At 34.7% G+C, this 16,779-nt stretch overlaps 1 protein-coding gene across 1 annotated transcript in view; it reads right to left on the bottom strand.

Annotated features, from left to right (window-relative positions):
• Positions 1–225: 225 nt before the first annotated feature.
• LOC145671393 (DGAT1/2-independent enzyme synthesizing storage lipids) overlaps positions 226–16,779 on the bottom strand; it is a 68,453-nt gene continuing 51,899 nt past the window's right edge. Inside the window, exons 6-8 of the mRNA XM_081740514.1 lie at positions 11,129–11,322; positions 7,710–7,913; positions 226–864 (exon numbers count right to left, since the gene is read on the bottom strand). Of these exons, the coding sequence (XP_081596640.1) occupies positions 754–864; positions 7,710–7,913; positions 11,129–11,322 (509 nt within the window). The 3' untranslated portion in view covers positions 226–753. The remainder of the gene's footprint in view (positions 865–7,709; positions 7,914–11,128; positions 11,323–16,779) is intronic.

A 16,779-nucleotide genomic window follows, 5' to 3' on the forward strand; every position in this document is an offset into this window, starting at 1 on the left:
AAGGAGAAAATTTTTTTAAAATTTCCATATTGCCCACCAACCTTTGGTTGAGGTGAACAAGAAGTATAGGAAAGTCATTCTGTTGTTGCAAATTTGTGATAATATTCTGACTTTCATCAAGTGAATTTTCGTCGAGTTTGATTGTCCATACCTGTGATACCATTTATTGGGGTCTCTTAATCATGATGGCTTTGAAAAGGTTACTATAGAAAAAAAAGAACCCTATTTTTTCAGAAAACAATATTTATTAATCTAGAAAAAAATAACACTCGCGTATACTGTACATGGAATTATTTTGTCTTTGCTTTAAGAAATTACACATTAAAAATATACAAATTAAATAATACTTGCTTTTCAGGAAAGTAAGATTTTTGAAAAGTTCATCCGTAAAAATAATACATGATCCACAACCTTACTGATTATGCCCAAAAAAAGATCACATAAATAATATGCAAATGAAATGTAACCTTCTACGAGCATACATATCAAAAAGTTAAAAGACTTTTAACAATACACTGCAATGAAAAAAAAAAAAAAAAAAAAAACAAAACAAAAAAAAAACAAAAAAAAAAAATAGCTCTTCTGTTTGGTTATGCAGCCACATGGACATGAATATTACGTACATGATAATGGAATGTTAGTGCATGATCAGGTAAACATTCACTTTTGCAGATGAACAATCGCATGCGCACTATCACACACAATCTAACACCGTTTATTAAGTTCACTTTTAAAAAAAAATTAAGAACGACTTCATTTTACTTTCACTTTTGGTTTTTCATAAACTCTTGCGACTAATGCCCTTAATATATTTCCAGGTACCCTTTGATGTTTTTCTATTAAAGACTCGATTACATGTGCCACCTAAAAAATATAAAAAGAATAAAAGAATTAATATACTATATATATATATATATAATTTTTATGCACTACTTCAAAAAGAAATATTAACAAATCACGTTCAAAAACATGAGCACTCATCCATTTTCTTGTTAAGCTCTTTACCCGTAAGAGCCTGCCTTACTAAAAATACTACAAACTTTACCATTTTTCTTTTGCTTGTTTCTTCATAAGTGAAAGGAGATAATGAAATGCAACTTATCACAATCATACATAATGTTATTCTACAACAGAAAATATGAATCTGAAGAATTTTCAGTGTTACCATCTATAAAATCTTCAATGTTCCCAGAATAACAATTTCCCCAAAATCTACGTTAAGGCAGAGACTAGAGGAACGAACTCAATTGCATTTGATTGCGTATCATGTTGTCTTGGAATCCTGTGAGCTATTTTTTAAAGAATAGTTGTATTTAGTTTACTGAAAATTCTTCAGGTTCATATTTTCTGCAGTATAATAACATTATCTATGATTGTGGTGAGTTGCATTTCATCATCTCCTTTCATTTATGGAAAACAAGCAAAAGAAAAATGATAAATTTTGTACTATTTTTAGTAAGGCAGGCTCTTAATTGCACGTAATATGCTTTTGTATAGAGTAAACACCAATTCCAAGGCAGTAATTTAACAAAAAAGTCTTAATAAATAAAATAAAAAAAGACACAATGAGGTCCCAACTGTCTCCTTTAAGATCTACTCCTGACGAGATGTAAAAAACGCATTAGTATACACTAGTGGGAACGCTTTTAAAAAACACTTAAGTAGAAATTCCTGGATCTGGTTCAAAGTTGGTACACTCTTAGGTCACCTGAAACACCCATCCAGAGATGATAGTAGATGCTTTGAAAATTGTTTACTTCCTTCCATTTTTTTCTTTGCATTCGCCAACAATATTGCCAGATCTGAAGATTTTTATAAAGTAGTGAAGTTGTGCTTCAAAAGTAGCGGATTTGAACTATTTCTAATCCGAACATAAAAAAAAAAAAAAAAAAAAAAAAAAAAAAAAAAAAAAAAATTCTAGCTATATAATTTTATTTATAACTATAGTATAGTATAACATAATAAAATGGACGACCTTTCTTATTTCCAAGGTGATATATATGTGATTTAGTTAGTTTTGTGGGCTCTAAAATACACTTTACAACATGCATGCTTTTCATGTTGCATGTTTTACAGCATGCAAGCATGTTTACAGCATGCTTTTTCACTGTTATTCCTCAATTCTTTAATTCATTTGCTAAATTCTTTATCTGGGAGCCATGAATTCTGGAAGTTTTTGTTGTAACTCCATTTCACTCATTATGTTAATATGGATAATACAGTACCACAAATTAAATGTCAAATGTTAACACAGCTCTGTACAACTATTTTAGGCCTGGGTGTTAAACTGAAACAACAACACAGTATGTGATACTGTAAGAGCGCAAATTCAACATAAGTCTAGCGTTGTCAGATGTGAAGATTAAAAAAAAAAGTTCTAAAAGAAGAACTGAACTAGTATTCAATATGTTAGTTTTAGTACAACTATTGTTCATTGCGAATAGAATACTCAGGCCCGTATTTAGGTAAGTGCTATTCTGTGCTCGAGCACAGGTCGGCAAAATTTTGGAATAAAGTAACATATAAAATTAGCAACCCGCAGAGTCCCGCGCAAGCGCGAGAAATATGTTAATGTGTCTAATTCGCTCTAATTACAGTAGTTACTAATTAGCTAGTTTATCTAATTATTTTTAAAAAGTCATTGTCTCCCACCCCTACCTCAAGGGGTGAGGATGAACTTGATCATCATGAAAACTGATACCGTTAAACTTAGTTATCTCGAAAACTATGAATTCAACATTCATATTGGTCGTTTTCGATTACTTTTAAAATCTCGCCCTCTCCCTGAGGAATGGAGTATTACCTTGAAGTTGAATTGGATTAAAACTGTCACTATTTATCTGAGCGACCCCAAAATCAATGAATTTAATTCTAATATTGGTGGTATTCGATTATTTTTAAAATGGCCAAATGTTATTGATGAATGGTTAAGCTTGTTGCCTTGTAATCAAGGGGTCCCGGGTTCGATTCCCGATGGGGACACAAGTTGTTGGGATTCTAAGTTAAGCTGCAGGTCTCGTCCTTAGTACATCATTATCATCCCATGGAAGGCAATGGCAAACCACCATGGGTTCACCTTGCCCAGGGACCTTCAGGCAGAACACCATATCATAATCATTATTGAGAAAATTAGGCCATTTAAAATTACGTTGTAACTTTTGTAACTTGTAATAACTGCTATTCAACAAGAGCTGATATATTTGCAAAATCATGGCTTGTTTCCTTGTTTGAGACATAAGTTTTGCGGGGGGTAGGAATTATTTACAGCACAGAGGCGCACAATATATAAATACGGGCCTGAGAATACTGAACGAATAAAACTTTTATTCTATAATATCAAACTAATAATTTGAGATTTCATATGAAAATATGAAAGTAACGCATTCTGAAGAGTTATACCCTGCAAATAATTAAACGTAGTCCAAAATGTAGCGTGTCGCCCAATTTAAAATTTTGCTAGCGAGAGCATTTAAAACGTAGCCCAATTTGGTAACACGCAAGCTTTAAAGGGGTATATTTTTTTTTTACCTATCTTTATTAGCTTTACTGATTGAAGTTACAGGGTACATACTACATAAATACACTGAAACCTCTGAATAGCGGAAAAATAAATCTCGTTTACAGAGAGATTACACTAATTTAGATTAGGCCCGTATTTATATATTGTGCGCCTCTGTGCTGTAAATAATTCCCCCCCCCCCCCCCACAAACTTATGTCTGAAACAAGGAAACAAGCCATGATTTTGCAAATATATCAGCTCTTGTTGAATAGCAGTTAGTTATTACAAGTTACAAAAGTTACAACGTAATTTTAAATGGCTTAATTTTCTCAATAATGATTATGATGTGGTGTTCTGCCTGAAGATCCCTGGGCAAGGTGAACCCATGGTAGTTTGCCATTGCCTTCCATGAGATGATGATGATGTACTAAGGACGGGACCTGCAACTTAACTTGGAATCCGAACAACTTGTGTCCCCACCGGGAATCGAACCCGGGGCCCCGAAATACTCCCAATAGTGTTCTACATACTGGGAGATTGAAGGGCAAATTCTCTATAAAGAAGCAGAAGTATCACTAGAAAATGTTTACACAGGCGTTGTTGAAGAAGATGCAAATCCTAAATGACAGAAAACTGAAATGGAAGAAGATCCACATAGAATTGTTGATCATATGATTGGCTCACCCGACTTTATATTCTTTCTAGGTTCATTTTAGGATTTCCATCAGAAAACAATTTATTGTGGACAGAGAAAAGGATTTGAAGATCAGCTTACAAGTGTTCTGTGTGGTAGATCACCAGATCACCAACATCTGACAAACATTTTGTAGGGAGGGGAGATTTTCTGTTTACTGTACTGTATCGTAGAATAGTACAGTACTTTATTTTGAAATAACACAAAGTATTTTCTGAGCTAAATATGTCTGAACTGAGAATCGTTCCTGTCCGTTATGAATAGGTCACTAAAACGTTTGGGAAAAACAAGTGTACCAAGGTCAGTAGAAGGGAGGGCTCTCTCCCGTAATACTACTTGCATTTTTGCCGAAAAAATCACGGAGATGTTCGATATTGAGAAGTTTCACTGTATCGGTAGATCTACCTTTGTACTGCTTTTGCCAGTGTATAAACTGAAGGAGCAGCAAGCTATTTACCTAAAACCATTGTTTTTTCAGAAAATTCTGTGTTCTCACGTTCTTACAGAGCAACATCATAAAAAATGAATATTTAAATACCAAGTTACACGAAAGGATTGAAGTGAACCAAGTCCACAGTGCTGATCGAAATTATCCACGAATAACAAGATATTCGACATAGAACAAATGTCTACTGATATTTATTTTCGCTTATTTCGATGGGAATTTTCGGATATTGAATTACTAATACGGAAGGGAAATCCACGTTAGATATGCTTCAAAATTACGATTTTATAAAGACAACTTCTTGAAACAGGGTAAAACAAAACGCAAAATTAAATGAAATACCTGTAATTGTTAAGACTGTAACCAATTGAATAAAACTGAACAAACTCGAGAAAACCAAAGGACCTGTTCATAGTAACCAGGAACCCTTTTCATTAGTGGTGGTGGGTGGTTACAACGAATCCCCTATCTATCAGAGTACCTGAGTTGTAAGTGAACACCGATGTACATATCACACTAAATCAGAACAGAGAGAGGAGTATGCAAAAAATCTACCATCCTACTCTGCGCCGAAGTGCAAACTAACTCTCAGCTGAGAAGAGAAATGTAAAACACGAAAATGCCAATCGAAAGTCAAGATAACGACCACAGGACAGATATAAACTAGACAAGGTCCTTTAATCACCTTAGTTTGTTAAACATCAGATATAAAAGTGGCATATTGTTCTGAATTGAAACCTTAAGGAAAAAAAGAAAGAAAAAAATTAACGAAGAGACTGTAAGGAAGTTTAATTAACTCCTGCAGCGAACAACTCTCTATGGAATGGTCTTCCGTCTCTCAATTTCTCTCCCGCGCAATTTTCAAGATAATCACAGGAAGAACAAAGAATAACATTAAAATTTGTGGCCTATAACTTAGTTAACTAAACTGTATGGCTTATGAAACCCGGTTCAATGTCTCATTCATAAAAGCTCTTCATTGACTTCTGTTCTTAGCCAACTGGATTCAGTTTCTATTTTCTATTCCTACTTCTGAGAGATCTATCTTCATATTGATCTCCCATCTATGCCTAGGTCTTCCTAATGGTCGTTTTTCGATTAGATTTCCAGTTGAAATTTTGAAAGCGTTCCTACTTTCTTCCATTCTGGTTACATGACCCGCTCACCTGAGAGGCTCCTGGACTTGAACTTAACGATGTTTGGTAAAAGGTAAAAATTATGTACTTCATCGTTATGAAGTTTCAGCCACTCCCCATTCCCGTTCCTCTTGGGTCCGAATATTCGCCTCAGGATTCTATTCTCAAATATTCTTAGTCTGCGTTCTCCCCTCAGAGTAAGCGACCACGTTTTACAACCATACAGCACAACAGGTATGATTATCGTTGTATACATTTTAAGTTTCAAATTCCTCGACAGAATTCGTGACAACAAAAGATTTTGAACTGAACAATAACACCAACTCCCTGCTTTCAGTTGGCATTTAATTTCTTCGTGGATATGGTTTTGGTCTGTTAATACTGATCCTAAATATATGGAAGTAATCTAGGAACTTTGTCGAAAGCACCATTTGATACTTTGACGTATTTAAAATTTGCAATATTACGATCCCGGCGAATTTCCATGTATTTAGTTTTATCTGTGTTTACTTCTAACCCTACATCCCTGTAAGCGTTTAATAAAACCTCTGTACTTTTTCCTACTGTTCTATAATCTATCACATTTATATCATTCAGCTTATATCACCACCTGGTGAATACCATTCAGCTTTAGGCCCTTGTTACTAACTATGATTTTTCTTATAGCGTACTCCGGAACGAAGTTGAATAATAATTGCGACAACGCTCTCCTTATTCCAGGCCATTCACGACATGTATCTTCCTACCCGCACTTTACTTTGGGATTTATTTAAACACATCTTAATTAACCTAACTAGCTTTTTCGGTATTCCGAATCCTTCATACGAGAATGCAAAAATTTTATTCGACCACCCTCAAATTGAAATAATAACTCCACAATGACAACATCTTAACACATTGCTGTCGAGATAATGAATACTTGCACTCATTTTAGTTCCACAGGGACTTATACGTTCTTTAAATACCCCTTACACACGTGTTTAAAAAAAATTAAAAATTGTTAAGATTGAAATTTAATCAAGACTTTTTTTTTTAATGTGCTCATCATCCATGAAGACTGTATCACACAACAGATCTCGAGTATGAGGTAAAATCTATTTCATCGCATTGCATCGTATTGTGAGTTTTATATCCCTTGGTTCTGCTCTTTACACAAAGGGAGACAATAATAAACGAATTATAACAACACTTACATAATAACCACGCTCTGAACGGGATTCGAAACCGCGGTAGACAGGCCGCCTTGAGACTGCCAGCCGAATGTCTTACAAAATTTGACAATACCTATCAGCTATGTTGTGTTGAAGTTTCGAAGTTACACAATGTACACTGAATAGTAAGTAACAAGTCGTGATTTTATTTGCATGTAACTTATTTCTGAAAGTCCCTTGTACTTCCTAGCTTTCAGCTCTCCCCTAGTCTTGTTCATAGAGGATATAGACAGGAGGCAAATTTTAAATATCAGGAAAATGAAGAAAAGCGGACTTACTGGGGTAAAGCAAACTGTTCACCTACCTGCCAGTCACACATCGAAAGCTAGAAGTACAAGGGACGTTCATGAGTCACAACTGCATGCAAGTAAAATTGTTAAAATTGCTAAGCGTGTTTGAACGTTGTCTGAAACAGGCAATGGATGTTACTATAGTCATGCACAGTTGCCGACGAAACAATAGAGCATCCTTCATATTCAAACTCTATATACACACACAACATGACCTTTTCTTTTGTCGCCAGCTCCACAAACATAATTATTAATATTACTATTAAAACTGCTACAGAAAACGTACTACAGAATTATGATCCTAGCATACAGTCAAAGTTATCAAACGTAAAATAATAATAATAATAATAATAACAATAATAATAATAATAATAATAATAATAATAACACCGTCAGATTATTAATTACTACATTTACGTGTAATGAAACATACCTTTAATTGCAATTGTTCTGGAGTCAACGTTTCATCATATGGAATTGGCTTCCCTATATGTGTTCTTAGTTTAACAGGAAAACCACCGTAGACTGGAACTAATGGAAGTCTTGTTGCAGAATATAATCTCAACCAAATATTATAACCCCAGCTGACATTACGGAATGCCTCTCGAAGATTTTCAGTAAACATCGGAATTATTGGCTAGAAGTAGAAAGATAAATTAAATGTATGAACTTAAAATAAACATTTCAATAATATACACTAAAATTTCAAGAATTTCTTTCAAATCTCGGAAAAACTAATTATGAAAACATGTTAATTGTACATTGGATTGAAAGTGTTCTAATAATTTTCTATTATGATACTACTGTAACATAATGATGCATTCGGTAACTTCATTTGCTACACCTATATAGTTTACATATAATCTGAGTACATGAAAACCAGATCAATGCACTACGCAAAGTGGTAACATTTCACATCTAGTGGAAAGATCGCACTTTTAACCAAATGTAGGCCTGTGGTAGCTCAGTGGTACAGCCGCATCTCTTGTGTGAAGGGTCATTACCCCGCGCCAGGTGAGTTTTATTGTGGACAAATACCATGTGCGTGGGTTTTCTCGGAGTTCTCTAATTTCCTCACTCTTTCATCATATCACTATTATCGTACATATAGTCACGGTCATCTCTCTTAAGCTCGATGCATAGTCGTAGGACATTAAACAAAAAGATGGACAACATACTAGTAATGCAGTTATTCTTTATTCTTCCCTTTGTTTCCAATTTCCTATTTCATCGATTCTTCTTAAGTTATCTGTCTTTATCACCTATCATTTTTGCTACACAGATTATAACAGTGGGACGTAAAAATTTCGTTTCACTTTGTATCTCAACTTTTGAAAAAAAAAAAAAAAAAAAAAAAAAATCCTTCGTTATTAGAGGAGAGCAATATCTTACCTAATCACTTCCTCTCAGATTTAATCATAGTGATAAACGTGATTGTTCTTAAAATTTGCCAAGTTGCTTCCTTGATATTGCTATTACATCTTTAACCAGCAATATATATATATATATATATATATATATATATATATATTGAAGATCCAAGGTAACTGCGTGTCTGTTATTTTTCATCTATATAAAGTATCATTTTGTACTCCCAAGTGTTTAATAGTTTACTAATGTTTTAAAAGAACAAGAAAAATAACAGAAATTCAGTATCCTTTACAGCTACAATATCTTTCAAATGTTTTTCCATGCTGAAGTCGATTTTGGAAGCTCAACATTACTTACACTCTATGTAGTATACTGTATATGACATTATTAGTGTCTTGCATTATGTACCCACTTAATATTTCCATAATAACAGTTTTGAAAGATATTTCAGCGCGTTGATTGAATTTCAGAAAAACTTACTGACTTCCAAAAAGTTAAAAATTAACATTTGACGCATTCCGTAATAATACGGAATTACTTACTGTTCCATCCGATTTTTGTAAAATTCCAATGATACTTTCGTACATGACTATGATACTTAACACCAAAATTATAAAAGGGGCAGCGGTGGCAGAAATGGTAGAGCGCTCACCTCTGGTACGTGACATCCCTGGTTCGACCCCAACTTGTGCTAGATGATCTTTGAGGTGGACAAAACCGTGTGTGTGAGTTTTTTCGGGGTTCTTCCGTTTCCACTTTCTTCATTCTACCATTTCATTCATTATCATTATCACTGTCCCACTTAGCCTTGGTGCATAATCGTAAGATGTTAAACCAAAAATCTCATTTCATTAGAAATTACAAAATAAATACGTGAATAGTTCTATCACCAAATTAACATTGGAGCATATGATCTGACAATCAATATGCAGAGCATAAACTCACGTTAGTTACAGCAGTGTAACATATTCATAACCTGCATATATATTGTAAATATGTAAAGCGAAGCACGGTGGCACAGTGGTAGAGGACTTACCTCTGGTGCATGGGGTCCCTGATTCGATCTCCCGGCCAAGTAAGTTTGTGCTGGGCAACATCGTGTCCGTGGGTTTTCTCGGGGTACTCCCGTTTCCTCCCACTTTCTCATTCTACTAATTCTTCCATCATTATTAACTTGTTTAATCATCGCCTTCCTTAGTCTAAATGTCATAATCGTGGGACGTCAAACTGAAAGATTCTATCCTCATTTGTATATATGTAAATAATTAAAATAATTCGCCCGACATTCCTCGGTAAATGATATAATACTACGAGCCTTCAACACAGCTGGATTTCCTTCAATACGGGAACCTTCTGGTTGCTGTCGTTCGGATGGAAAGCGACGGGATGGGATGACACTGATTCCATGGATGAGAGGTAAATGTTTATTGTGGGACTTCACATGCGCTGATACATACGCTCATTCAAGTCTCCCTCTGTCAGTAATGAACGCTGGAGCTGTTGCTAATCGCAGAGAAGCTGAAAAGCAAAGAAAATACAACAACCTTCTCGAAAAGTTTGTTTTCACTCCAATCGCTATTGAAACAAGTGGTGCTTGGGGTGCAAGAAGTCTAGAATTCATTAGGGAGGTAGGAAGACGCATTTCTTGTGTTTCCGGCGAAGTTCGCTCCACATCCTATCTAATACAGCGCATATCCGTTTCTATCCAACGTGGTAACGTCTCGTCGGTCCTTGGCACTTTACCACCTGGCAAGGAACTGGATGAGGTGTTTATACTCTGAGAAGAATTGTCTTTGTAGAAGAACGTAATCACAATCTAATTGCTTGATATTGTAAAGATTAAAATAAATATTTCTTTAATATAATATTTCAGCGTTAACACCACTTTGCAGTCTAAAAAATAAATTTTAAAACAGGAAACTAGCCAAAATTTTACAATGAAAAGAAAAAGATCAAGAGAAACAAGCTCGAAGATTCATTGATATGGAAAGCTAAGCAGGCGTTGACGAAACTTTCATTGGAATTGGGACAAAAATCGTACGCAATTAGTAAGCTACTTCATTTTACAGACTTTACTAGAATAATGAATAATATAATTGCACAATAAACACAGGAACGGCAGCACAATGGCACTAAGAGACAAATGGCCTATTGGAAGTTGAATTTTTCGATAGAATCTGCGAGTATAACGCAATACAAGGCACTTAAACATAGTATACCTGTGAGACAAACCCACGATTCTGAAATAATTCCTTTAGTGTACGGTAACACAATTCTAAAGTAGCTTTAAAAAGAAGTTTTTGTTATACAAGTACAAATTCAAAATTAAATGTTGTAATAGATTAGTCAAGGATCTGACTCAGTACATAGTCGAAATGCCTTTATGTTGGAGAAACTCTGCCTTTGTGTAGACAATAAGATGATAATATGCGAAAACATTGACGGACATAAATTTATATTATTAATGACAAAATTACGTACAACTTTCGCTTCCAAGGCAGCTTTTGCAAATCCCAATCTTTTTTTCCACATTAACTGATAATATGAGTTTCCAAATTGAGCCTCATACACTCCTCCTGGAGCTATCGCTAAAAGATTATTTTCTTTTAAAATTCCAGCACACGTCTGCACTGTGCCAGGAATAACTTTAAATGCTTCCAAAACTATGGACCATCCTGTAAGAAGAAAAAAATATCCAATTAGTGTCTATATACTGTACACCAAAACTATGACAACAAAATTATTATTTGTAAATAGTTAAATTTTGTATTTCATAAATTCATGAAAATATTTTAAGTCTGGCTTGAATACAAGAACAACATCAACTGTCTGAACTAAATGGATTAAGTCAGGTTTCTTTCCAGGACTCGAAAAATCCCGCGCGCACTATGGTGACTGGAAAAACAAATATGGTGCTCAACTTTTCTTTGCCCGCTAGTATTCACAATTTTTACCTGCCAGTAGTTCTGATTTTTATGTGGTTGGATGGAATAACAACAAATTCTTTGTGAAGTTCAGTTTTCAATTTACCTCCAATCTTAACATGAATAGCTCGTTTTAGAGAATTTTTATCTACACAGAAGAATAAACAATTAACATTTCAGTGCACAAACTACAAAAAGTACATCGACATAAAAAACACACTGCTGTTTCGTAAAACTTTACTTACATTGTCTTCAATAGCTGTCATCTTGAAAAACATCCTATATACTACGGTAAGCTTGTACTTTTTATACCAGTAACTATAATTTACGGCTAAACCCGGCCAAAATATCGAACAGAATTATTATGGTGCCTGGATTCCCGAACTGACGCTTAGCTCGGAAGAAATATTTTCGAGCCCTGATTGATCCTAAAATCTAATTCAAACTATTGAAGACAACCCAAAACTTATTTTACTCAACCAGATAGACATGTAAAACTATGAAAGGCACATTTCAGGATTTCATATAAAAAGGTCCTCTGGACTGAGCATAACATCATTCGTCTGATTTTGGCACAAGAGTCTTGCCATTTGTCTAGTGTCACAATTCCAGCAATGCTCTGTCTCTACAACATCTGCTAGTAAGCTAGAACGTAAGTACCTTTGCATTACTTTCTCTGGTTATTTCGAATGCTATTTCTCGTATTCAAGCACAGCATTTAAAGCCACTATAATAACAGTAGTTAATTGGATTAGAACTTCTTTAGCATTTTATAACTGGATTTGCATTTTCATCATTATATTTTCAAGATATTAGGAAGACTGGGAACTGACGACTAGTAGTTCGGTTCATAGTTGAAGCTCTCGCAAGTTGTCATATAAGGCTCGTCAGGAATGTAAAGATCCAAACAAAAACATAAAATATACAAGAAATGTATTGGACGCAAGGCAAGTTCCACTGAACACACTGGTGCAGTAGTTATTTCTCTACATATACATAAATGCCACTATTGTGCAAACAATTGTTAAAACGCGGAAAAATTTTTATATCACAGAATCGTAAACATCCAGTAACTGCATCTAAATCCACGTTGTAACTTCTTCCTTGATCTCATCGTCGTCGAACATGTTTTCCCCGAAAATAGTCCTTCACGCACAGGAACAGCTCGTAATCGCTAGGTGCATGGTAGGAGCTGTATGGCGAATGTTCAAGAATGTCCTATTGAAAATAGGGAAGATTTGCTGAATGGGGCTGGGCGTTGTCATAAATAAATAAAGCGGATTCCACATGATAACATGTCCCTCCGTTTGTTTTAGTTGCACGCGAAGATGTTTCAGCATGGACGCTTTTCTTGTGTCTACTAAAACCTAACCACGGTGTGCATTTCGGTGGTTCGGTTTTGCCGCTTCCATTTCCAACGCGTGCTTCTCGCACAAGACTCAGCCCAGCACTGACGAATCACTCCCAATTCTCGTCGTAGGGGTCAAGGTTACTGCTAGTCTTGCGAACTTTTGTATACATGTCCCTTTCACGTACAAATGTGCATCTTTACTTTCCTGACAAGCCTCGTATATATAAATAAGTTTACCGCTAATGATTCATCGTTATTAAAGGAATTCGAAAAATAAGTAACAATACTTAAAGCGCAAATTGAACAATAAAAAAACAACGATCTATAAACTTATTAATACTACCTTCTGGTCAATAGTAGTTTTCAAATTTTTCGTTTAGTGTATGCTACAGGAAAGATAATTAAATATGTGCTGTATGTGATGACATAAATGCAATGAAATAAAATCTTTAGTTGAACACCTTACTAATATCCCTACACACTAAAGGAAACAAACAAAAGTAGAAGAAAAGTTGCACCTAAAAAACTAACACAAAGTTTATTCATCACAAAGCCCTCATGGTTCGGCAACGTCCCCTGATCTTATATATAATATATATATATATCAGCGATTGAATTTGACTCACTGTGATTACATGACATGACTGTTTTCAAAAGAACGCACAACACAAAAGAGGAATTCAGTCTTTCCAATATGTTTCAAACCATACATGCTTTTATTATTCTCTATATCACTAGCACTTTCATCACACGTGCGGAAGATCCGATTTTCATTCCCAATGAAAGTACGGAAAGTTTGGATCTCATGCCAAGTTTCATATAAGCCCAAAGCTGAATAGATAATCCAAGAAGTCTGCTATTATTTTGTATGACTTTTTTAAATCGTAAGAGGTCAATTAGATGGATTACTTGCTAGAAAACTTACTATGCTTTTCTTCACGTTAACTACTTAACTTTAAAGAAAGTGTGGGTGGCATAGTGCCAATGGAAGAACTACAATACATTCATTAAAAGGTTTCTCTTATACAGAGCACCTCTTCTGAAGTTCAAGCTATCGTTTCATAAACTTGCAAGCATATTAGTGTTGTTCCAGAGAGATCCCAATCGATTTTCATACATTCTTGGCGTGTTTGACAATATTTGTTTTATACATTTACTTATTTATTTGTTGCTAGTGACTGACCAGGGTGTCTTCATCCACTCCTGTTATCTCTTTTAGGATTGTTCATACAGAAGTCAAGCATTCCACCACAACTAAAGTTATTATTTTAATATCATAATGGTTATAAAATCTTCATTAAGCAAACATACCATTTTCTTAGAAATAATGTATGTAAAAGGCTAATAGTCACCGCAAGAAACAAACCACATCACTTTCGAAGAACATCGTCTTCATCGTCAGCCTGGGCACCCTTCGAAAAGGATTTAAACCATAGGAAAGAAATTATGGATAGGTAAAAATGCTTAAAAAGAATTTTAAAAATATGCGAAGTAAAAATCTTCTTGTCACTAGAAATAGACATATGTTAGTATTTCCTATTGTGATATGTGATTACTATTAACGTATGTCTGTTTCTAGTGACAAGAACATTTTTACTTCGCATATTTTTAAAATTCTTTTTAAGCATTTTTACCTATCCATAATTTCTTTCCTATGGTCCATAGTGTGCCCAGGCTGACGATGAAGACGATGTTCTTCGAAAGTGATGTGGTTTGTTTCTTGTGGTGACTATTAGCCTTTTACTTACATTATTTCTAATTATCACCGCTCGCAATACAGTGATAATACCATTTTCTTATTTTTATTATTTACAATTTCCTGTTGTTTTACTCTACTAGTCTAGGCTTGGGTAACTTTTTTTTTTTTTTAACCTGCCTTTTGTTTCCTAAATATTTAATTCTCTGTTCGGGAGCTATAATTCCAATTATATCTAAAGTTATTCCGTTATGGATTCAGGACAACGGCAAACAGGAATACCCGTGAAACCTTCATACAGCTAACTATTGTAATATCCCTTCATATACCCTCCCCTAGTAAACTATGTCATGTGTTTCGGCACAAGCACCAACAAGCAGTTGACGGATGCCTTCTCCGAGGGAACACGAAGAGATACGAAGAGGACCCCTTCAACCCCTACACAGGCTCTGCCTTTAAAGACTGGCTTTAAAAAAAAAAAAAAAAAAAAAAAAAAAAAAAAAAAAAAAAAAAAAAAAAACCTCGATGCAGAAGACTTCAGTTATCAACCGTCACATCCTACCTCTCTCTCCAAGCTGCACTGGGCGGTAGAGACTCTTCTATCCTTACCTTTAAGCTGCATCGAGCAAGAGGTATCCTCAGCTATCTCCACACTGCATCGGGCAACAGCATCTTACCCATTTTCGCATCATCGGGGAGGAGATATTACCCTACCTCTACGCTGCATCGGGCATGAGGTTCTTTTAGACCCAGCTACATCAGGGAGGGTCGTTCCTAATCAACAATCACTAAACCTCCAAACTACTATGGACAGGAGGTCTAACTTATAGTGGGAAGATCTATCAGAGAAATCACTTATTTGTAATATAGTGTATGAACTGTATAGAAACTTTTATAATAAAAAAGGTGAGGAAGAAACCCCTGTACCGTTACTCTACGAATATTACATGGTGAAGGTGCCGGGTATCTCTCTATAATATGAACGAAATTATAAAAGGCGTTTTCGTAAAATGTCAAAGGTAATTCACCATTAAAACTAAACTACTGCTTATGGATTTTTCATTTGAAACGACAAACCATATTTCAGGGTTGTTATTCATATTTATTTTAAAAATATGAAAACAATCACTTCAATTTTTTTTTTTAAATCGTTTGAAAAAAACTCATCCACAGTAAACCATTCCTTCTGGATATTTCCTAGATAAACGACTTATATCATACTAGCGTCAATTACCCGCTTAGTTCGGTTAAAATAAGACACTTTTTACTACTACTGAAGGGCTCTCTGATAACGGTCACTTTTAATCATTTTATATATATATATATCCCTTCCCCAAAGTTGCGGGACTGAATTGGAATTTAAACCGCATCGGAAGTGTCACTGTTCATCTCAACGATCCCGAGAACTATGAATCTAACAATAATATCGATCATTTTCGATTATTTTTATATATCTCTCCTCTCTCCTCACCCTAAATTAGTTGCACCGTCAAAGTGAAATGATAAAAACTATTCCAGGCCTGAACCTCAAAATTTGATCGTGACTGGTTGGGTGGTTCCAGACTTAAGTCACAAACATAGTCATTTTCATTTATATATATATATATATATATATATATATATATATATATATATATATATATATATATATATAGAGAGAGAGAGAGAGAGAGAGATAGGGCTGTTAACAGTACACTGATTTATGAAATATGCACAAAATTGCTTTACACGTTTTCAAGAAAATAGCAAATTATGCCCTTCCAGTAAGGGAAGGAAGAAATTAGTTACTTCTACAAAATATTATAAAACAGTATGGTCTGTAAATTTAATAGGGGATAACAGGAGAACAATAGAAAGAAATGCAGAGATCTTATTAAACGCTTGCAGAGACATGGGTTTAGAAGTAAATGCAGAGAAAACTAAATACATGGAAGTGTGTCGGGACCGTAATACAGCAAATTATAGATGCGTTAAAATAATTCTTTTGTTAAAGTGGATACTTTCAAATATCTGGGATCAATATTAACAAACGAAATCATATTCACGAAGAAATTAAATGTCGACTAAAAGCAGGAAATTAATGTTATTATTCAGTTCAAAATCTCTTGTTGTCGCGAATTCTGTCGAGGAATTTGAAGCTTAAAATATATAAAACGTTAAT

Source organism: Thermobia domestica, chromosome 2 (assembly GCF_964235325.1).
Source record: "Thermobia domestica chromosome 2, izTheDome1.hap1.1, whole genome shotgun sequence".
NCBI classification, from domain to species: Eukaryota; Metazoa; Arthropoda; class Insecta; order Zygentoma; family Lepismatidae; genus Thermobia; species Thermobia domestica.